The 22,608-nt window shown below is 50.4% G+C and overlaps 1 protein-coding gene across 7 annotated transcripts in view; it reads left to right on the top strand.

Moving 5' to 3' along the window:
- Window positions 1-22,608, top strand: part of TTLL8 (tubulin tyrosine ligase like 8) — a 43,187-nt gene that overhangs the window by 15,597 nt on the left and 4,982 nt on the right. For all 7 annotated transcript variants that reach the window (XM_072973751.1, XM_072973750.1, XM_072973747.1 and 4 more), the window contains 6 exons: window positions 569-694; window positions 6,251-6,437; window positions 17,186-17,334; window positions 18,825-19,065; window positions 21,039-21,474; window positions 21,895-22,390. In XM_072973751.1, the coding sequence (XP_072829852.1) occupies window positions 569-694; window positions 6,251-6,437; window positions 17,186-17,334; window positions 18,825-19,065; window positions 21,039-21,474; window positions 21,895-22,390 (1,635 nt within the window). The remainder of the gene's footprint in view (window positions 1-568; window positions 695-6,250; window positions 6,438-17,185; window positions 17,335-18,824; window positions 19,066-21,038; window positions 21,475-21,894; window positions 22,391-22,608) is intronic.

The following is a 22,608-nucleotide window of genomic DNA, read 5'->3' as shown; positions in this document are numbered from 1 at the left end:
TGTGTGCCAGGTGCTCAGAGCCAGCCTGGGCCCCAGGCCCCGGATCTGGGGGACCCCAAGCTGCCTTCTGCACCAGGTGGGTGCCTCAGGATCCCCAGGCATCTACACTTAGAGCTGTGGAAGCCAGCACGTCCAGGGAGGCCCAGGGACGCTCCTGTGATGGGGAGGGTCCTGTGCTGTCAGCAGGCAGGCTCTTAGAAAGATCCTTCTGTGCAGGACTGAGGACACAGGGGCAGGGAGAGGCAGCGAGGCTGCCCACGAACCATGGCCCTGGGGGCACAGGACAGGTCCAGGAAAGGGAGGGCCTAGGTTCTGCCTCTGGGCCTGCAGTCAGGCTGGGTGCATCGCTGGGGTGGAGGTCCCAAGGTGTATGAGACTCCCGTCGCGAGGGGTGGGGACGAGGATGGAGACGGAGACTGTGGGCAGAGTGGGCCAGTCCTCTGAGGGCTGTGATGCAGGAAGTGAGGCCCCGCACGCTGCCCAGCGCCTGGGCTGAGAGTGGCTGGCGCTGGCTGAGGCCGCCATCCCCAGCGCAGGCAGAGGGGGTGAGGCCTCGGTGTCCTTCCAGACGACTTCCGGCGCACAGTGGCCTCCAGCATCCTCAGGTGGGTGGTCAGCCAGCAGAACGGCAACAAGAGCAAGCGCAAGAGCAAGGAAGAGGAGGCCGGCGACAGTGACCCCAGCAGCAAGAAAGGTGTGTGTGGGGCCGAGGCCGGACATGCTGGGAGGACAGTGGGGCGGCGGGGGGCAGGGTGTGCACCCAGGATGGGACTGCAGCTCTGCCCCGACCCCGAGTCTCTTCCAGCAGAATGCCACGGCGGAGGACAGTGGGTGGCACTCTCATGTGGTGTAGGGAGACCTGGGCACAGTGGCTTTAGGCCTATGAAACCCCAATAAGTGTTTTGTTGTAGTTGTTATTTGCTTTTTAGAGCAGTCTTAGGTTCACAGCAAAATGAAGCAGAAGGTACAGGGATTTCCCATGCATGCCCACAGCCCCCTCCAGCCCCCACCGCTATCAACACCCCCCACCAGATGGGACATCTGTTACAGTGGATGAACCTACACTGACATATCGTCTTCACCCGGAGTCCGTGGTTTACATCAGGGTTCAGCCTCGGGTTGGACACACGTGTAACGACTTGTATCCACCGTTACTGTGTCGCACAGAGCAGGTTCACTGCCCCCAAGGCCGCTGTGTGCCCTAACCCCTGATCTTTTTATTGTCTTTTCCGGAATGTCACAGAGTTGGAATCACACGACACATGGGTTTTCCAGACAGGCCTCTTACACTTACACATCTAAGGTTTCCCCATGTCTTTTCATGACTTGATAGCTCATTTCTTTTCAGCTCAGTAGCATTCCATTGTCTAGATGGACCAGTTTCCCTATCCTTTAATCTCCTGGAGGGCTCCTTGGTTGCTTCTAAGTGTTGGCAGCTGTAAATAAAGCTGCTGTGAACATCCGTATATAGGTTTTTGTGTAGTCATAAGTTTTCAACTCATTTGGTAAATGCCAAGGAGCACGACTGGGCAATATGGCAAGAGTATGTTTAGTCTGGTAAGAAACTGTAACTGTCATCCAAAGCGGCTGCACCACTTTGCAGCAGTGGTGAGAGTTCCTGTTGCTCCACGCCCTTGCCAGCATCTGGTGATGTCAGTGTTCTGGGCCTTGGCCCTCTGACAGGCGCGCAGCGGTGTCTCGCGGATGTTTTAATTTGCATTTTCCTGAAGTTGAACATCTTTCATTATATTTATTTGCCGTCTTCATATCTTCTTTGATGAGATGTCTGTTCAGCTTCCCTGTCCATTTTTAAAAGTTGGGTTGTTTGTTATCTTATTGTTGAGTTTAAGGATTCTTTGCATATTTTAGATATCAATCCTTTATCAGAGGGGTCTTTTATGAATATCTTCCCCAAGTCTGTGGCTTGTCTTCTAAATCTCTTGATGATGGTTTTCACAGAGCAATTTTTAATTTCAGTGAAGTCCAGCTACCAATTATTTCTTTCATGGTTGATGCCTTTGGTGTTGTACCTAAAAAGTCACTGTCATACCTGAGCTTACCTTGGTATTCTCCTGTTATCTTCTAGGAGTTTTAATAGTTTTGTGTTCCAGCTTAACTCAAACTATCCATTGTGAGTTAATTTCTGTGAAGCATGTAAGGTTTGTGTCTAGACTGATTTTTTTTCGCATGCAGATGTCCAGTTGTTCCAGGACCACTTGTTCAAGAAGACTGTCTTTGTCCCATTTAGCTGCTTTTGTGACTTTGTCAAAGATCAGCTCCTGTATTTGTGTGGGCCTGTTTCTGGGCTGTCTGTTCTGTGTCATCGATCTGTTTGTCTGGTTTTCATCAACACCACACTGTCTAGATTACTGTAGATGTACAGTAAGGCTTGAAGTCGGATGGTGTCAATCCTCCAGCTTTGTTTTTCTCCAGCATTGTGTCGGGTGTCCTGGGACTTTTGCTTCTCCATGTAAAGTTTAGAATCAGTTTGTCAGCATCTAAAAATAACTTACTGGGGCTTTAATAGGATTGCCTTGAACCTACAGATCAATTTGGGAAGAAATGACATCTTGACAATGAGTCTTTCCTATTCATGAACATGGAATACCTCTCTGTTAATTTAGTTCTTATTTGATTTAATTCATCAGTTTTGTAGTTTTCCTCATATAGGTCTTGAACATACATAGTTAGAGTTATTTATTTATGTATTTATTTTCTATTTGTAGTGCTGGTGTAATGGTACTGTGTTTTCAACTTCAAATTCCAATTATTCATTGCTAGTATATAGGAAAGTGATTAACTATAACCACTTACTAATTCCAGAAGGTCTTTGTCAGTTCTTTCAGATTTTCTACATAGACAGTCATGTCATCTCTGAATAAAAGCAGTGTTATTTCTTCCTTCCCAATCTGTACCATTTCCCTTACTGCATCAGCTAGGGTGTCCAGTGTGAGTGGTGAGTGGCATCCTCGCTTTGCTGTCAACTTCAGTGGGAAAGCTCCTCGTTTCTCACCATGAAGTGTAACGTCAGCTGCAGGTTTTGGTAGCTACTCTTCATCAGTTTGAGGCAGTTCCTCTCTGTTCCTACTTTGTCGACACTTTATCACGATTGGTGTTGGGTGTCGTCAGATGCCCCGTCGCAGTGTGCATAAGATCGTGTAATACTGCTGCTTTAGCTCGTCCATGTGATGGATCACATTAAGTGATTCTCAGATGTTGAACCAGTTTTGCATAACTGGGATAAATGCCACTTGGTCATAACGTATAATTCTTTTTATACACTGTTAGATTTGATTTGCAAATGCTTTGTTGAGGATTTCTGCCAGTGTGTTCACAGAGATTTTGGTCAGCAGTTTTCTTTTCTTGCAATGTCACTGTCTGGTTTTGGTAATAGGGTAATGCTGGCGGCATAGAATGAGTTGCAAAGTCTTCCCTCAGCTTCTGAAAAAGATTGTAGATAATTTGGTGCAGTTTCTTCCTTAAATGCTTGGTAGAAATCATCTGTGACCCCACTGGGGCCTGGCACTTTCTGTTTTGGAAGGTTATGAATTATTGCTTCTATTCCTTTAATGGAAATAAGCCCATTCAGATTGTCTGTTTCTTCTTGTGTGAGCACTGGCAGATTGTGTCTTTCAAAGAATCAATTCATTTCACTACATTATAAAATTTGTGGGCAGAAAGTTGTTCATAATAACCCTTTATTATCCTTTTAATGTTCATGGGATCTGTAGTGATGTCTCCTCTTTCTTTAATGATATCAGTAATTTATGTCATCTGTATCTTTTGTTTTTAGTTAGCCTGGCTAAAGATACCAATTTTATTGATCTTTTCAAAGAAGCAGCTTTTAGTTTCACTTATTTTCTCCATTAATTTCCTGTTTTCAATTTCATTGATTTCTACTCTCATTTTTACTATTTATTTTCTTCTGCTTCTTTTGTGTTTGTTTTTCTTTTTCTGGTTTCGTAAGATGAGAGCTTAAATAACTGGTTTCAGATCTTTCTCCTTTTCTAATATATGCATTCAATGCTGTAAATTCCCCTCTAAGCACTGCTTTCATTGCATCCCACAGATTTTGATAAATTGTATTTTAATTTTCATTTAGTTCAAAATATTTAAGGTTTTTCCTTGAGATTGTTTTTCTTTGACTTACGTGTTGTTCAGAAGTATGCTGCTCAGCCTCCAAGTCATTTGGGATTTTTCCTGCTGCCTGTTGCTAGGCACATAGCTGTTGAAGATTGTTGTGTCTTCTTGGAGTGCTGGCCCCTCCTCGCTGTGTAACGTTCTTTTCCTCCCTGGTGGTTTTCTTTGCCCCGAAGTCTGTTCCATCTGAAATTCATGTATCTGCTCCCGCTTTCCTTTATCGGTGTTGGTGTGGCTCATGTGTCTCCGTCCCTGTACTTTCAGTCTGTATGTATCTTCGTATTTAAAGTGGAATTCTTGTTCAAAGCATACAGTTAGGTCTTATTGTTTGATCCACTCTAAAAGTCTCTTTTTAATTGGTACATTTACATCGTGAACATTAAAAGTGATTATTGATATGGTCAGAGTAACAACTACCATATTTGTTACTCTTTTCTATTCATTACTCTTGCTCCTTGCTTCTATTTTTTCTTCTACTCTTTTTCTGCCTTTTGTGGCTTTAGTTGGACATTTTATATGGTTTAATTTTCTTTCTTTTCTTAGCATAGCAGATGTGTATATATATGTATAAAATCTCAGATGTATTTATATACATATGAATATATATTTAGTGGTTGCCTTATAGTTTGCAATATAAATTTACAATGACTCCAACTTCATTTTCAAGTAACACTGTCCACTTTAATGTGAATATTTTATAGCAAAATGTTCCTAATTCCTCCCTCCCGTGCCTTGTATCTTTGCTGTCATTTATTTCACTTACCCATAAGCTATAATCTGAATACATTATTGCTATTATTTTTTAAAATAATTATCAAATTACTATGTTCTGTCAGATCAATTAAGAATTAAAAGAATACAAGTTTTATTTTACCCTTATTTATTCCTTGTCTAATACTCTTCCTTTCTTTATGTAGATCTGAGTTTCTGACCTTGCCTTTTTCCTTCTCTCTGAAGATTTTCTGTTTTTCAACATTTCTTGCAAGGCTGATGGGTGTCCCGTCCCTGGAGCTCTTTCCCACAGAGGCTCTGCTCAGTTGCACTATGACTCTGTACCTGCTTGTCCGTCTCCCAGTCTGGGCCAGCGATTCGCCCTGTGACCTCAGTTCTTGGATGCATCTAAGAGCAGCTGGTGATCTTCCAGTCTGTTCAGCTTTTTACTTGTTCTTAGGATGGAGAGGCAACTTCCATGCTCCTTACATGCTGGACCAGAAACCCAAGTGCGGTTTTCAGTTTAAAAATGGTTATTTTAATGTTTTGTGAACTCACCTCAGTACATTTAAAAATGCACCCTGCAGTCTGTGCAGCAACCCCAAAGCTCAGGTGCCCTGTCCTGGGTCCGTGATTGCTGGGGCTGCTCCGTCAGGGCTGCCTCTGCAGGCGGTACCTGCGGCCCGTGGAGGTGTTTCCATACACCTTGTTCTCCGGGCTCCTACCCTGCAGCATCGCGGCAGTGCTTGTTCTCAGCCCATTCTCTCATCCAGGCTGGGGGCCGGCTTGCTTTGTGTGAGGAGCAGGACACTGCCTGAGGTTGGGAGCCAGATGCGTGGGGTCCACCTTCACCTGGAGGGCCTCCCTGTGTTCAATGCTCCCAGACCAGCAGTGATCTTGGCTCACAGGCTCCAGCAGGAGAGGGAAATGCCGTGTGAGAGACCAGACACACAGAGCCGCCAAGCACACGTGTGCTGGGCCTGAGCCACGCTGGATGGATAGGGAGATGCTCCTCCAGCCCCTGTGGGGCTTGCGGGCATCACTGCCCAAGTGGGGTTGTTCACGAACACCTGTTTGTTGTGCTCAGAAGAGTGGGGTTTTCTGGAGAGCTCATCAGAAGTGCCACTTCACTCCCATCCGAGGGGCTGAGAGTCTGGCTGGAGGGAATGAGGGGTGGAGGGAGGGGCCGCTCAGAGCTGTGGAAGGGCGGCTTCGGGAGGGGAGAGGTTACCTGCCCAGACCCAGGTCTGGGACCCAGGCTGGCTGCTCAGAGGCATGAGCCGTCACCGTGAAGCCTTGCGGCTGGGGGGAGGGGATGGCCCCTGCCAGCACCCCCAGCAGTGCCTCTCCACGGGGCGGGTTGTGGCCCTGGCTCCACGTGCCTGTGCTTGGATTTCAGTTCCTGAGAGCACGGGATCGAGGCTCATGGGCCTCTCGGGGCAGCTCGTGGATGCCGCGTGCAAGGTGTGCGAGGCCTACCTGGGGCGGCTGGAACACAAGGACATTGACCTTTCTGAGGATGCCGCCGAGGACCTGACAGAGGACGAGTGGAAGGACCTGATCCAGCAGTATTACTCCCTCGTTGGGTAAGATGCTGGCCAGCTCCCCGGGGGGCCCGGTGCGCCGGCGGGAGGTCTCGGGCAGCCGGCAGGAGTCGTCTAGGGGAGTCCAGCCTGCGGGCGTCTGGGCGCCTGCAGGAGGTGGGGTGCCTGTGTGGGTGGGGGGTGCCTGTCTGGATGCTGGGGCACCTGTCTGGGTGTTGGGGTGCCTGTCTTGGAGTTGGGGTTCTCAGCTCACTGTTGGCTGATAAGAGGACCACACCCCTTGGGGATGCCTTTGGGTAATGTTGCTGTAAACGCCTCCCAGCCTCTGTGTCCTTTGCGTCATTGGAGTCCCCAGCAGACTTGGGGTCTCTGCCGCGGCCAGACCGCCTGCTGGCTCTGGGTGGTGGGGACTAGCAGAGCCATTGCGTGGCTTCCAGAGTCTCCACCACCTTCAGCTGCCCCTCACTGTCTGGGGTCGGGGGGGAGGGCCCAAAGGCTGAACCTGGCTCTCCTCCCCTCTGCCAAGGGCTGCGCCCTCTCACCGGGGCAACAGAGAGGAGCTCGGGCAGTGGGGGCTGGCACCGGGGACGGGGCAGCTGTCGCCGAGGGCCCAGACCAGGAAACCGCGAGCCCTCGTCTGGAGGGTCTGCCTGCGGCCCACATGCACCATCCCGGGTTGTTTCCATTCTTTTATTCCTTCCTTCCTTCTTTTGGATCCCGTATTTTCTTTTTTCTTGGATATAAATACAGTAAAGGGGTGTTTGTCCAGTGGATGAAAGGTTGCACGTGTGCTCCCTGGGTAGCCACTGCCCAGATCAAGATAAAAGACACCCCGGCTCCCAGCCCCCCGGAGCCCCCCGCAGCCCCCCCAGGTCCCCGCAGCCCCTCGCAGCCGCCCGCAGCACCCCCAGCCCCCCGCAGCCCCCCGCAGACCCTCCCAGGCCCCCGCAGCCCCCCCCAGGCAGCGCGCACGGACGCCACGCCCCCGATCCCCGCCACCTCCCCCAGGGGCCCTGTGGGAGTTCACGGGCACGGAGCCGTGCAGGCTGCGCGCGCTCGGTGTGGCTCCTGCACGACGTAAAACCTGTGGGACTTCCCCGCGTCGGTGCGGGTGGCGGGAGCTCCGTCTTCAGCCCTGGCAGCGACCGCAGAGCGCCGGCCGGCCCGACGCGGGGCGCAGTGGCGCTGCCGCCCCGTTTGGAACGGTTTCCCGCGCGGCCCCGCAGATTCGCCCACGGCGCTCCGGTTTCCTCTTGCTGGTCATCTCCGCGGGCCTGGTTTGTGCTCGTCTGACGACGGCGCTGAGCAGTTTCTGATGCTTACGGTCACGCGGACATCTTCTCTGGGAACTGATTGTTCACATCTTTTGCTCATTAAAAAAAGGTGGTTTGTCTCTTTAAGACTGATTTCTAAGCGTTCTCTAGTATTTGTCACCAAGTCCTTTGTGGGAGCTGTGCGTTCAGGATGCCTTCTCCCAGTGCGTGCCTTGTCTGTCATCTCTGAGTGGTATTTTTTGATGAGGTCCCGTGTGCAGTTTTTCCTGTTGTGGCAGGGCCTTCAGGGTCCTGGTTAAGGAACCTTTTTCTATTCAAGGTTGTGAGGGTGTTCCCCTGTGATCTCTCCCGCACACTGTACTGTTGCCTTTCACTTCTAGCTTTCCATGAGTAACTAATGTTATATTAATTTTTGTGTAAAGTAAGAGATAAGGATCAAGGGGGGTTTCGGTGTGTGTGTATACACACCCACTATGGATAAAGAATAAACGTGAATTTTGCTGCACTCACTTCTGGCCCAGCACTAACCTGTTTGGTGAATGTTCCACGTATTCCTGAATACAGTGTGTGTTGGCTTATTTCACTGATTATCATGTCCTCACGTTTCACCTGTGCTGCAGATGTGCTGGGCACTTGTGTACCAACGTCTCCTCCCTTTCAAAGCTGAATAGTAGTCCACTGTGCGTGCATACTGCAGTTTGTTTATCTGTTCATCAGTTGACGGGCTTGGGTTGCGTCCATGTTTTAGCTATTGTAAACAACGCTGCTGTAAGCACGGGTGTACAAATGTCTCTTTGAGATCCTGCTTTTAATTCTTTTGGGTACGTACCCAGAAGTGGAGCTGCTGGCTCAGTAATTCTAATTTGAATTTTTGGAGGGCCTTCCATCTGTTTTCCGTAGTGGCTGTGCCATTTTACGTTCCCAGCAGTGCACAGTGGTTCCAGTTTCTCTGTGTCTTTGCCAACGCTTTTTATTTTCTGTGTGTTTTGATAGTCCTTATCTTGGGGGGCTCGGTGGTATCTCACTGCAGTTTTGATTTGCGTTTCCTAGTGGTCAGTGACGTTGAGCATCATTTCTTGTGCATGTTGGCCATCTGTACGTCTTCTTTAGAGAGATTTCTGTTCAAATCCTTTGCCCATTTTGGAATCAGGTTGTTCTGTTGTTGGCTTTTAGGCGTTCTCTGTACATTCTGGGTACTAACCCCCTATCAGATATATGATTTGCAAACACTTTCATTTTGTGAGTTGCCTTTTTACTCTGTTGATGTTGTCTTTCATTACATAAATTTAGAAACCTTTTCTATAGTCCAGTTTGTCTATTTTTTTCTTTTGTTGCCTTGTTCTTTGGTGTCGTGTCTAAGAAATCATTGTGAAATCCAATGTCACAAAGATTTTGTCCTATTTTCTTCTAAAGGTCTTATATTTTTCGGTCTTTACACTTAAGCCCTTGATCATTTTGAGCAAGTTAATTTTTGCATATGGTTTTAGGTAGGGGCCCAACTTCATTCTTTTGCTTGTGGATGTCCAGTTTTCCCAGCACCGTTTGTTGAAAAGATCATCCTTTTCCCATTGAACAGTCTTGGCACCCTTGTCAAAAGTCATTTGAGCATTTGTTTTGGGGATCGCTGTTCTATCCCACTGTCTGTATGTCTGTCTTTATGCCAGTGCCACACTGCTCTGATTACTGTAGCTTTGTAGTAAGTTTCGAGAACAAGAAGTGTGAGTCCTCCAGCTTTTTTCACCTTTTAGAACCTGTTTTGGCTCTTTGGGGACTCCTTGAGGTTCCATGTGAATTTTAGGATGGGCTTTTTTATTTCTGCAAAAAAATGGCATTGGGATTTTGATAGGGATTACATTGAAATTGCAGATTGCTTTGGGTACAATTGACAGCTTAACAATGTTAAATCTTCTGATTCAGAAATGTGGCCTGTGTTTCCATTTATTTAAGTCTTTAATTTCTTTTAGCAATTTTTTTTGTAGTTTTCATTGTACTTTTCACCTCTTTGGTTATTTCCTAGGTATTTTATTCTTTTCGATGTAATTGTAAGTAGAATAGTTTTTGTAATTTCCTTTTCAGATTGTTCGTTGTCAGTGTGTAGAACTGCAACTGACTTTTCTGTGTTGACTTTGTCTACTGCTACTTCACTGAATTCGTTTATTAGCTGTGGTAGGGTTTTTTTTTGGTGAAATTGTTAGGATTTTCTACATGTAAGATTATATTATCTTCAAACATTGATAGTTTTACTTCTGCTTTTCCAGTTTGAATGCCGCTTTTTTCTTGCCTGATTGCTTTGGCTTGTGCTTCCATTATTATGCTGAGTGCTGAAAGTGGACATGCTTATCCTATTCCTGATAATAGAGGAAAAGCTTTCTGCGTTTCATCATTGAGTATGATGTTTGCTGTGGGTTTTCACATATGGCTTTTATTATGTTGAGTTAGTTGCCTTCTATTCCTAGTTTGTTGAGTGTTTTTATCAGGAAAAGATTTTGAATTTTGTCAAATGCTTTTTCTGCATCGAGATGATTGTGTAGTTTTTTCCCTTCGTTCTGCTAATGTGGTATATTATATTGATTGAGTTTCATATGTTGAAGTATACTTGCATCCCAGGAATAAATCCCACCTGTTCTTGGTGTATACTCCTTTTAATACACTGCTGAATCTGGTTTGCTAGTATTTCTAGTATTTTGTGGATGACTTTTTGCATCAATACTCATAAGGAATGTTGGTCTGTAGTTTTCGCTTCTTGTAGTGTCTTTACCTGGTTTTGGTATCAAGGTAATCCTGAACTCATAAAACAAGTTAGGAAGTGTTCCTGCCTCTTCAGTTTTTTGGAAAAGTTTGAGAAGGACTGTTACTGGTTTTTTAAATGTTTGGTGGACTTCTTCAGTGAAGCCATAATGTCTAGGGACTTTGCTGGGAGATTTTTGATTGCTGACTCAACTCCCTGAGTGGCTACAGGTCTGTTTATACCCTCCACGTCTCCGTGACCTGGTCTTGGTAGGCTCGCTGTTTCCGGGCACGTGTGTGTTTCACCTAGGTTGTCCAGACTGCTGGTGTACAGCTGTCCACAGTTCTCTCTTACAGTCTTTTTTATTTTTGTAAAATCAGTAGTGATGTCCCCAGTATCATTTTTGATTTTAGTATTTGAGTACTCTGTGTTTTTCTCTTAGTCCATCTAGCTAAATGTTTGTTTTCTTTGTTGATCTTTTCAAAGAACCAACTTCTGGTTTTATTCATTTTTCTGTTGCTTTTCTGTTTTGATTAATTCTACTCTGATCTTTGTTGTTTCCCTCCTTCTGCCAGCTCCGAGTTTAGTTCTTCTTTTTCTAGTTTCTTAAGTTGTAAAGTTGGGTTGTTGGTCTGAGATCTCTCTCGTTTTGTAATGTGAGCCCTTATCGCTGTAAGTTTCCCCCTTAGCACTTCTTTCGCTGCATCCCGTGAGTTTTGGTACATTGTATTTTCATTTTCATTTATCTCTAAGTATTTTCTAATTTCGCTTGTGATGTCTACTTTGATCCATTGGTTGTTGAAGAATGTATTGTTTAATTTCCACAAATTTGGGGATTTTCCAGTTTTACTTCTGTTACTGGCTTCTAACTTCCTCCCGCTGTGATTAAAGAGGACCCTTTATGTGATACCTATCTTTTTAAACTCTGTTGAGAGTTAATCTGTGGCCTAGCAGGTGGTCTATCTTGGGAAATGTTTCATGTGCATTTTAGAAGAATGTGTATGTTGTTGGGTGGGGTGCTCTATACTTCTGTTAGATCTGGTTGATTTACTGTGTTAGGTCATCTGTTTCCTTAACTTCTGTTTGGTGATTCTATTCATTATTGAGACTGTGGGGTTTGAAGTCTCCAGTTATTGAAGAACTGTCTATTTCTTCTTCAATTCTGTCAGTTTTAAGTTCATATATTTTGATGGTCTGTCATTATGTGCATACATTTTTATAATTGTCATATCTTCTTGCTGGAAGAAGATACAACCTTTTAATATATTATGTCCTTCTTCAGCTCTTGTAACTTTTTGCTAAGTCTGTTCTGTTTGATACTAGTATATCCACATCTCCTCACTTTAGTTATTATTTGCATGGAATATCTTTTCCATCCTTTTACTTTCAATCTATTTGTGTCTTTGGATCCAAAGTGAGCTTCTTATAGACAGAATATGATTGGATCATGCATTTTTATCCATTCTGCAGATCTCTGTCTTTTTATTGGAGAGCTTAACCCATTTATATTTAAAGTAGCTATTGAAAAGAAGGCACTTACTTATATCACTGTGCGACTTGTTTATTAGCCATGTGGATGTGCTCTTTCGTGAAGCCACTCTTCAGGCTTCTTGCTCATTCTTCCATTGTCTTGTCTCTTTGGCGTTGCTCTGCAGGGTTTTTTTTTTTAATAGATTCTGTTGTCTGACATTTGTGTTGCACATGCCTCCCATTCTGTGGATTTTTTCACTCTCTTAATGGTGTCTTTTGATAGAGTGAAAATCTTTAATCATAATGAAATCCAGCTATCTAAGTTTCTCTTTATGATTGGTGTCCTATAATACTATTCAAGAAGTCTTTGCTTTTTCCAAGTCATGAATTAATGCTACTATATTTTCTTTTAAAATATTTGCTGTTTTATCTTTCACATGTTTTTACATATAGTCCATTTGGAATTGATTTTTATGTATGGTGATAGGTAGGTTTCAAGATATACTTTCCACATGTGTATTGGAAATAACTTACAATTTATTGAAAAGTATTTCTTTTTCCCGCTGTATGGCATTGTCATAAATCTTAGTTGCACTAATGTAAAATCTAACTAGTCTCTTGGTCAGCAAACAGTCTGGCCTGTTCACAGCTGGACAGTCTTTGCTAGCATAAACCTTTGTATTCAAACAGGAGGAATTTAATTTTTCCACTTCTTCCAGTTTGTCTTAAGTTTTTTTTTTAATTTAATTTATTTTATGTTTGGTGAAGGTGGAAGTAATTAGGTTTATTTTTTTTTTAGAGGAGGTGCTAGGGATTGAACTCAGGATCTCATGCATGCTAAGCATGTGCTCTACCACTGAGCTGTACCTTCCCCCCAAAGCTTAAGTTTTTAAAATACATTTATTGAATTATAATTTGAATGCCGTAGAGCCCATTAATTGTAAATGGACAATTCAGTAATTTTTAGTAAATTCACAATTGTATAACTATCACCACAATTCAGTATTAGACCACTTCTGTCCCTTGTCCCTATTTTCAGTCACTGTGTTCACAGCCCCAGTCCTACCCAGCCGCTAGTCTTTTTCTGTCTCTGTAAGTTGTATTTTCTGGTTTTTAATAATACTGAGGCTTCCAATCAGCAGATATAGACTGTTTCACCACTTGCTTAGGTCCTTTAAAATTTGCATCAACAGTGTTTTATAGTCTTCTGAGTTCACATTTTATACTTCTCTTGTTAAATGTATCCCTATATATTTTATTATTTTGATACTATAATGGATGAAATTAATTTCTTAGTTTTTAGGATTTTTTTTGTTGGTAGCATATAGAAATATAACTGACTTTTATATGTTGATCTTGTAACTGATTTTTGGTGAGCTCATTCATTAGTTGTAATAGTTTGTAGTGTGTGTGGGTGTGTGTGTTCCTTAGGATTTTCTACATACAGGCTATGTCACCTACAAAGGAAAACAACTTGATTTCTTCATGTCCAGTCTTGAGTTCCAGGAACTCAAAGTTGGTCTAACATTCAAAAGTTCATCCGTGGAATATTGTTCATTCTTGAAAAGAAGGAAGTCCTGGCACTTGCTACAACATGGATGAACCTTGACACATTGTAGTAAGTGACATAAGCTAGACACAGAAAGACAAATACTGTATGATTCCACTTATATTGACTCAGAGTAGTCAAAATTGCAGAGACAACGTAGAACAGTGGTTCCCAGGAGCTGGGTGGGTGGGGACAGGGAATGGGGAGTTACTGCTCAGGGGGTGCGGAGTTTCAGTTTTACGATGAAGAGTTCTGGAGGTGGATGGTGGTAATGGTTGCACAATGTGAAAGTGCTTAATGCCACTGAACTGAACACTGAAAAATAGCTAAGGCAGCGAAATTTATGTTACGTATACTTTACCACCATAAGAAATTAGAAAAAAGTAAATAGGTAAATTTCAACAGATTTACAGAATAAAGAAATAAACTGTATGATCATCTCAACAGATGCAAAACATTGATGAAATGCAATTGGACCATGTTAAGTTTTGTTGTTGTTCTTGTTAGCAAACTAGCAAAAAAAGAAGCTTCCTTAATTTGATACAGTTTATCTGAAAAAATCCTAAAGCTAACATATTTCTTAATGGTTGTTAGTTGAAAGTGTCCCCTTGAAATTAGAGGGAGACAGAAATGTCCACTGTCGTGATTTCTGCTGTGTCTTGACTGAGCGATCTGCTGAGGTTGGCAGTAGTGCAGGAGAGAGGAAGGGCAGGCGTGACCGTGGGAGACAAGGCACAAAGCTCTTCATTTGCTGGTGGCCTGACTGTGCACGCAGGAAACTTTAAAAATCATAAAGAAAGTGCCATACCTAAGTGAGCTCGGCAAGGTCAGCAGGTGTCAGGTCAGTATACGAGCGTCTGCTGCTTCTATGTTCTACAACAATCATAAAACAGAGTTTAAAAAATATAATTTACAATAACATCAAAACCAACAAATACCCAGAAAAAATATAACAAAACATATTGAAGACCTTAAACTGAAGACTATAAAATTAGAGAAATTAAAGACCTAATAAGTGTGTGTGTGTGTGAAACCATGTTCATGAACTAGAAGACTCAGCAGCATAGAGATGTTTGTTTTCCCCGAGCGACCTGTAGATTCAATGGAACCCCAATCAGAAGCGTGGGAGGATTTTTTGGGGGGGAGGAACTGACGAAGTGATTCTGAAATTTACTCGGATACATAAGTGATTCAGGAAAAGCCAAGACCACTTCGATCAAGAAAAGCAAAACCGGAGGACATATGCTCCGTCCCTGAAGGCTACCTTGGAGGTATATCTGCAGTGATTAGGACAGCGTGGTGTTGGGACAAGGCAGATGAATAGACCAGTGTAACCGACCAGTCTAGAAACAGATCCATGGCCTGAGCAATCAGCATCCTTATGAAAAGAAACTGTACCTTGACTCCTGCCTCACAGCCACACAGAAGTTAGTTTGAGACGTATCATGTGATACATGAAAGTTAAAAAAAATAATAGCACGTTGGAGTGTATCTTCATGACCACAAGCAAGGCAAAGATCTTAAACGGTTCACTTGAAGCACTAATCATGATAGTTGATAAACTGCTTTTTTGACATTAAGAACTCTGTTGATCAGCAAACACTACAAACAGAATGAAAAGACAACCCACAGACGGGAAGACAGACTTCGCATATCCAGCGAAGCCTTGTGTCTAGAACGTGTAAGGAACCCCCGTAAATGAGTAAGAGAAACCACCTCACTGAAAATGTCTGAAGACCTAAACCGGCACCTCCCCAAAGAAGAGAGCGCGTGGCCAGTGAGCACACCAGGGGGCACTCAGCATCACTGACCAGAGAAGCCGGATTCAATCCCCGGACCCCGCCGCACGCCCGCCGGAGCGGCTGAGGGTCTGCCGGCTCGTGAGCTGCCGGGCTCCCGTCCGTGGCTGGCGGGGTGGAAGCTGGTGCCGCCGGCTCAGACAAGCCCCCAGTCTCTTGTAACGTAGGCGCCTGCGTGCCTGTGCCCCAGCTCTGCCGCGCCGAGGCGTTTACTGCGGAGACAGGACACAGGTCTTCAGAGAGACGTCATTCCTAACCTGGACGCACCAGCGGTGTGAGGAGGAGCTGCCACGTCTGCAGCGCCACCCGTGGCTGTCGTGGTTCCACCGGGGAGCTAGCCACTGGTGTGACGTCCAAGGTCAGGAGGCGTCCCTGCTCGGGAGCAGGCAGGGGTCTGGAGGACGTGGTCTCCAGGACACCCTTTGGAGGGGCTGGAAGTGTCTGTGTCCCGACCTGGGTGGCCCCTGATGAGAATGGTCAAATCTTGAGGAGGGCGCTGTGCCGAAGTCCCAGGAGTGGCCACAGGGTGGCAGCAGTGACCCCGCCTAGGGACCGGGGACGTTCAGTTCAGTCTGCGCTCTTCCTTCCTAGTTGAGTGAGGCCCACGGGGTCTCCACGCGAGGCGTGCGTCATCAGGGCCAGCGGGGCGCTTTCCTATCAGCACCGGCGGGGACAGTGCTTGTTCTCTGCTGATGACGTGGTGTCGGGGACCCGGAACTTGGCCAGGCTGGGCTGGCGAACAGCTCCCCCGTCCTCCATCCCCTCCTCCCCGGGACAGGACACCATGATCCTGCCCAGGTGCTGGGGGGCCGGGTGCTCGGATGCCCTGGGGAGAGACCGTGGGGACCCCTCCCTGCAGCAGGACCAACTGCCTGTCTTCCCTCTGAGCCCAAGTCGGAACTGCACCGATGTCCACCCGTCACCACACACCTGCTGGTCTCCCTGGCAGCTTTGACCCCGGCCAGCGTGGTGGACGCTCCCGGGGACCTGCCCTATTTCACACGGCACCCGGGGACGTCTCTGCTGCCAGACGAGAGGGTAACAGACAGCACGGGACTTGCTGTTTCCACCACGTCCTGGCTTCACCCTGGGGTTAGACAGTGTGCACCACAAAAGTGGGCCTGGCGGCTTTGGGGGCCCCCTTACGTGTCCAGTTAGGAACAGGAAGGAGGCCTGTCTGACCTGGCACCCGAGTTCCCTGCACCATCGGGGGCTCCGGCTTTCCTGTGCCCCAAACACAGCTCCATGTGTGGGGGGCCTCTCGCAGGCCATCAGGGACACTACCACACTTCACCTTGCCCCTCCCTGTGGCCTCCCATCCTCAGCAGGCGTGGGTGGGACACTGCGCACAGACGACTGTGTCCCAGGAAGCTTTGCTCCACGTCCGGGCCATCATGTGGGCTGCGGCAGGTGGCCTTGGAGCCCAGCACAGCCTCCTCTGCTGCAGTCCGCCCTTGTGGAGGGGTGTGATGCGGCCTGGGAGCGAGTTTCTCCATCCCAGGTGCCAGTAAAGCACCACTGAGCTCTAAACCCACCCAAACAGTTGGGCTGCCCGCCTGCCCTATTCCTCAGAGTTCTGGTGGCCTCTTCAGCTGGCCCCACTGCTGCCAGGGCTGTGGCTCCAGCCCATCTGATGGACAGTCGAGCCCACAGGACACTAAGCTGGCATCCAGCCACGACGGCTGCAGGACCCTGCTGGCATGGGCACGTCGGCTGCCCACACGGGCCTGCAGGGCCACCCTGACCTGGGGCCCCGGCACCAGGACCCCGGGCTCTGCCTCTCTGTGACTTCACTGGGCCCCAGGCACGGTGGCCAGGGGTGCACACACAGCCGACCCTCAAATCGGGGTCTGCACGTCTCCTCGAGGTCACACTCCGGGCACCCCTTGGGAGGGAGGAGGGCGTTCTCGGGCTGCCCCTCGCCCTTGTCTCCGGGGACCCTCACGGGCTTCCTGCATCCTGCTTTGCAGTGGCAACGCTTTCATCTCCAATTCGAGAAACCACTTTTCGCAGTGCCAGGCTCTGCTGAATAAAATCACCGCTGTGAACCCGCAGACAGAGATTGACGGGCTTCGGAACATCTGGATCATAAAGCCGGCGGCCAAGTCCCGGGGCCGAGGTAAGGCCCAAGCGCGTCCGGGTGCCAGCGCCCAGCAGACAGCAGCCGCAGGAGCAGAGGGGCTGGACCAGCCTCCTGGGGCTCGGGACGCGTGGGTCCCCGGGGAACGGGTGTACCAGCAGCACTGGCCCCTGAGGCTTGTGTCCGCGGGCTTGCTGACCAGTGAGTGAGTTCCAGCTGTATGCCTAGTTAGACTGGCCTGCAGGGTTCCCCGGACGTGGCCTCGACCGCGAGCTGCTACGGTGGAGGGCGGACTGTGGTCTCGGCCGCGGGGGACCCTGCATCCTGGGTGTACGTGAGCCCCGGGCCCCTGGGAGGCGTGGCCCAGCACCCTGTGGGCTGTGTCCGCGGTGACCACGTCCTCAGTGAACACTGTTTTTTAAAACACAGGGCTTCAAGGTGATGTTCTAATCTCATAAGCGCTTCTGAACAACTAAGTCTGGGTTCTTCAGTTTTGCTGTGAGGGAACCTCCCCCCGGCTCTGACTTACGAGCTAAGCTCATTTATTTCCAAACGTCCTCATGCAGCAGTGGAAGCTGCCAGGCTGTGGAAACGTGCTCCCAGTGCGGCCTTGCCTGTGTCCTCTTGTTGCGTGTGTTCTCTTTTTCCCGAGGCTCCAAGTGGACTTTACTTTTCGCTCCGTTTGCCTCTTGAGTTATTCAAGTTTTACTGTTGTTCTTGTAAATTCCTAAGTGGTTCTTTTATGTGATTTTAAAAAAATCCTTGTGAACTTGCCTCTGGTCCTAAACATCTCCTGTCCTGAAACATTGTCTTTCCTGGCTGATGCCCTCTTTCAGCGTGCACCCTTCTGGGCCGGGCTGGTGCCCCTTCCTGGGCTCTGTCCCCGCCCAGACCTTCCTCCCACAGGACACTGGGGACGCTCCACAGACTCCTCAACCCCCCTGTGCAAAACCCAATGCACTGCATCCTGGCTGGTCACTGCCGTGCCCTGCCAGTGCCCCCGGCCCTGTGTCCCAGGGCTGTGCTGCCCTGTGGCCCCGTCTCCTCTTGGCCCAGGACAACTTTCGCAGTCCGTTGCTTTGTCTGAGACTTTGGTTTCAGGATGATGAGGTCCCAACTCACTGTCGCTGAAGAAACTGGTCTTGCGTTTTGTGAGGAAAGCTCCCCTGCGCCGTGTGCTGCCTCTGCCTCTGGCCTCTGCAGGTGGTGCCCCCCACCCCGTGTGGGTCAGGACAGCCAGACTGCCCTGCATCGCGGGGGCTCCCGCCAAGGCCAGTGCATGTCTCCACGCTCGTTGTCCATTGCAGGTCGCCCACTAGTTGCCTGTCCCCTGCTCCCCTGCTCCCCCCACGCCCACAGCTCGCTGACTGCCTCTTAGCAATGCCTCTGTCCCCATCCCCGGCCCTCCCCATTCTGGCTGAAGCCCTGGGGGCTGGCCTCGTGGCTTTCTTGCCCCCCCCGACGCCGTGCCTCCCAGTCCCAGACAGCAGCCATTTCGGGGCTTGGGGCTGAGCAGTGGCCTCTTGCAGATATAATGTGCATGAACCACGTGGAGGAGATCCTGGAGCTGGTGGCCGCAGACCACCTCCCTGCCAAGGACAAGTGGGTGGTGCAGAAGTACATCGAGACGCCGCTGCTCATCTACGACACCAAGTTCGACATTAGGCAGTGGTTCCTTGTCACCGACTGGAACCCCCTGACCATCTGGTTCTACAAGGAGAGTTACCTGCGGTTCTCCACGCGGCGCTTCTCCCTGGACAATCTGGACAGGTCAGTGGGGGTCAGCTGGGCACCACGGGGCTCCAGGGCATGTGGCGGGCTCCCTGGCGCACCTGGAGCACGGGGCGGGTCTCGTGTGGCCGGTGGGGCGCCGGGTCAGGGTCGCTGTCGCCCGCCACCGTGTGAGGCACAGACGAGGAAACTGCGGCTCAGGTTACATGACCTCCTCGGCCAGGGGCAGGCCCGGGCCCCTTCCCCATCAAAGCCAGTGCTCTGCACCCCCACAGGGTGTGTACTGTCTCCAGAAAAGCCTAAAAGCACTGTATGCCACGTGCTGGTGAAGCACCAGGCCAGGCCCTGGTGTGACAGGTCTCAACCACTGATCAGACCCTTTTGTGGTGGGTGCCACCAGCCCTGTGCCAGGGAGGCTGAGTGGCCCAGCTCGGGGTGCCTGCTCTGCCCGCCATGCTGGCCTGCTCTCTCTGTCCGCTCGGCACATGGAGGGAGCCGGACAGGCTAGGGCACCTTTGGGAGGCCCCAGGGACCCTGGCCTGTGCCAGCCCCTCAAAGCCCTCAGTAGCCCCTGCAGGGCCTTCTCTGTGTAGCCCAGAGGCACCAGGGTGGGGAAGGCTGCAGGAGGGGAAGGCTGCTTGAGCTTCTAGGGGGGTGGGGGTGCAGCCCCCGACGAGGCAGGCTGTGGGATGTGGGACAGGCTTGAGGGGTCCTGAGGACGACCCCAGCCACGCCAGCCAGGATCAGAGGGCAGAAGGCACTGGAGCCAGGAGAGGCCAGGGCAGTGTGGGCAGCACCCATCCCAAGGCCCTGGGCCTGGGGGCCGGAGTGCAGGGGACACTGCTGTGTGGGGTGGGGAGTGCTGGGCAGGGGGAGACTTACAAGAATGGGTGCCCTGTTGTGGATGAACCTGCACCCCACCAGGTTCCCAGATTGGGCAGGGCGTGTGTGTGGTGGGAACAGGAGCCCACTAGCCACCTCTCTGTCCAAATGGAGCGCTTCTGTGATCACATGGTGTGCAGGACCGGGTGCCTGGGCGAGGGGGGTCAGTCAGAACCAAGAGGGCTGAAGGTTGCTTAACAGAGACCTTGAGGGGGTTAGCTGTGCTCAGGTAAGGGGCTGTGACCACACCTGGAATCATGCCTGGCAGGAGCAGGAGCTGGGCCAAGGGGTCCTGGCCGGCAGCTCAAGGAGCACATTTGTCCCCACCAGGCCAGGAGGGCCTGGAGGAGGAGGGGTCCTGGGGCGCCACCTGGGCAGTGAGAAGCCCACGGAGCCCCTCCCAGCCCCCTGGCCCTGCCAAGCCCTGAGCGAGGTGCCTGGTGGGTCGCTAACCCTCTTGGAGCCATTTCTCCATCTGAGACCATAGCCCTCACCCAGGCTGACAGGAGAGTCTCTGAAACTGTTTCTGAACGGGCGAGGCCCGGCCTACAGCATCAGCACTGAGTGTCAGCTCCCCCAGTAGCAGTTACCAGTTTCTGAAGCCCTTCCACACGCCTGCGTCTGTGCCTTTTCTCTGCCCTACGGAGGTGCGACTCACCTGTGGCCACAGGGGCAGGTCCCACGGCCCAGAGCAAGACGGCAGGTCCGCGGGCCCAGTGACACGTCTAAGGGAAAGTGACTTTCACAGGATGTGTGGTGTTTTACAGTCTCCTAGGAGATGGTATTGACTTTAAATCCTGCTTAGAACAAGGCCAGAGCATTAATGAAATAATGAAATTTTCCGTCAGTGACTCTTTCTGACCTTGGGAGGGCTCAGCTCTCCCCTCAGGGGCTCATGCGGAAACAGGTTCGGGAGGTGGTCACTTGCCGAGGCCCCTCGTCCGCGGTCCTGGGCTGGTAGGCTTCTGCCCTGCCCTCTCCTGCCCCCCATGGTGCCTCCCAGGCTGGATGGGAGGGCTGTCCCGAGGTTGCCTCAGAGGTGCCCAGAGTGTCAGAGAGGTCTCGGGGCGGGCTCATCCAGGCTGGGAGGAGTGACAGCTGGCGCACCTGACCCTGGTCTTGCCGCACAGCGCCGTCCACCTGTGCAACAGCTCCATCCAGAAGCACCTCAAAAATGACGAGGGCCGCAGCCCCCTGCTGCCGTGTCACAACACGTGGACCAGCACCCGGTTCCAGGAGTACCTGCAGAAGAGGGGCCGCGGGGCCGTGTGGAGCAGCGTCATCTACCCGTCCATGAAGCGGGCCGTCACCAACACCATGCGGGTGGCCCAGGGCCGCGTGGAGCCGCGCAAGAACAGCTTCGAGCTGTACGGCGCCGACTTCATCCTCGGGCGCGACTTCAAGCCCTGGCTGATCGAGATCAACTCCAGCCCCACCATGCACGCGTCCACGCCCGTCACGGCCCAGCTCTGCGCCCAGGTGCAGGAGGACACCATCAAGGTGGTGGTGGACCGCAGGGTCGACCGAAACTGTGACATTGGCAACTTCGAGCTGCTGTGGAGACAGGTGAGGGTGGCGGGGGCCTGTGCCTCTCCCGCCGGCCACTTCATGGTGGGCTCACTTCCAACACCCCAGAGGTCTTCTCCAGCCCAGCTGGCCTTGGTGTCCAGCCTTCCAGCCTCTGGTCCCCAGCCATCCCCAACTCTGCGGCCACCAGGCGGGTGGGGAGGCCTCTGGCCTGGGCTGGCAGGATGTTCCCGGCCTCCAGGCCCTTCTAGGCTGTTCCTTTTCTGACCTGCAGTGTCCTCCCTCTTCCTCGGAGGGGTCTTTTCAGGGGCCCACCCCCTGTGGAGCTGTCCTGCAGGCCAGGCAGCAAGACCCCGCACCCTGGCCTCCCTGGAGCGGGGCCCCAGCAGACAGCCCAGCTGTTGGGAAGTGTGGCGGGCGCTGGTCTTGGAGGCCTTATCTCACCCCCACCTCCACCAGCCTGCTGTGGAGCTGCCCCCGTTCCAGGGCTCTGACCTCTTCGTGGAAGGCGTGGGCACTAGGAAAGCCAAGAGGCAGATGCCGCCCATCTCCACCTTTGATTCTGCATCTTCGCTCTCGGACATTCAGCCACTGAAGGAGAGGTGCCCCTCGGCTCTGCCAGGCCTGGCTCCAGCACCCCCATGCACGGCTCTCCAGCCTGACTTGAGAATGAAGGACGAAAAGGTACTTGCTTGCACCTTGCCTCTGCCCTTAAACAGGCCAGCAGGGAGAAGTGCTAAAGTGAACTGCGACCTCTCCGAGCCTGGCAGCAGGATGGAGCTCCCCACCTGTCACCTCCAGCATCTAGGCCACACCGCCCCGAACACTGGGCTCACCAAAGTCGAATCCGACAAACGCTGGGATCCAAACTTATTAAAGGTGCACCCACTGCGGTCCGTGCTGCCGAGCATGAAGACAGTGGAGGGTGCCCAGTGTCTGCCACCCAGGCCATCAGGTAACAGAGCGGGGCTGGTGCCTGTCGGAGCCCCGGGGCTGCTTGGGGCTGCCTGCTCCGTGTCCTCTAGAGGGAGGGTTTGGGGCGCCTGGCCAGGTTGTGGGGATAGCAGGGGGGCCGAGAGCAGCAGTCCCCTCCACAGGACCGGGTGGGAGGCAGTCCTCATCTCCCTCCCTTGTGGGGTGTGGTGCCGGTGGGGGGTTGAGCTTGAGATCTGA

Source organism: Vicugna pacos, chromosome 12, assembly GCF_048564905.1.
Source record: "Vicugna pacos chromosome 12, VicPac4, whole genome shotgun sequence".
NCBI lineage: Eukaryota > Metazoa > Chordata > Mammalia > Artiodactyla > Camelidae > Vicugna > Vicugna pacos.
Note: the sequence above shows the minus strand (reverse complement) of the source record. Positions and strands in the feature narration are given on the sequence as shown.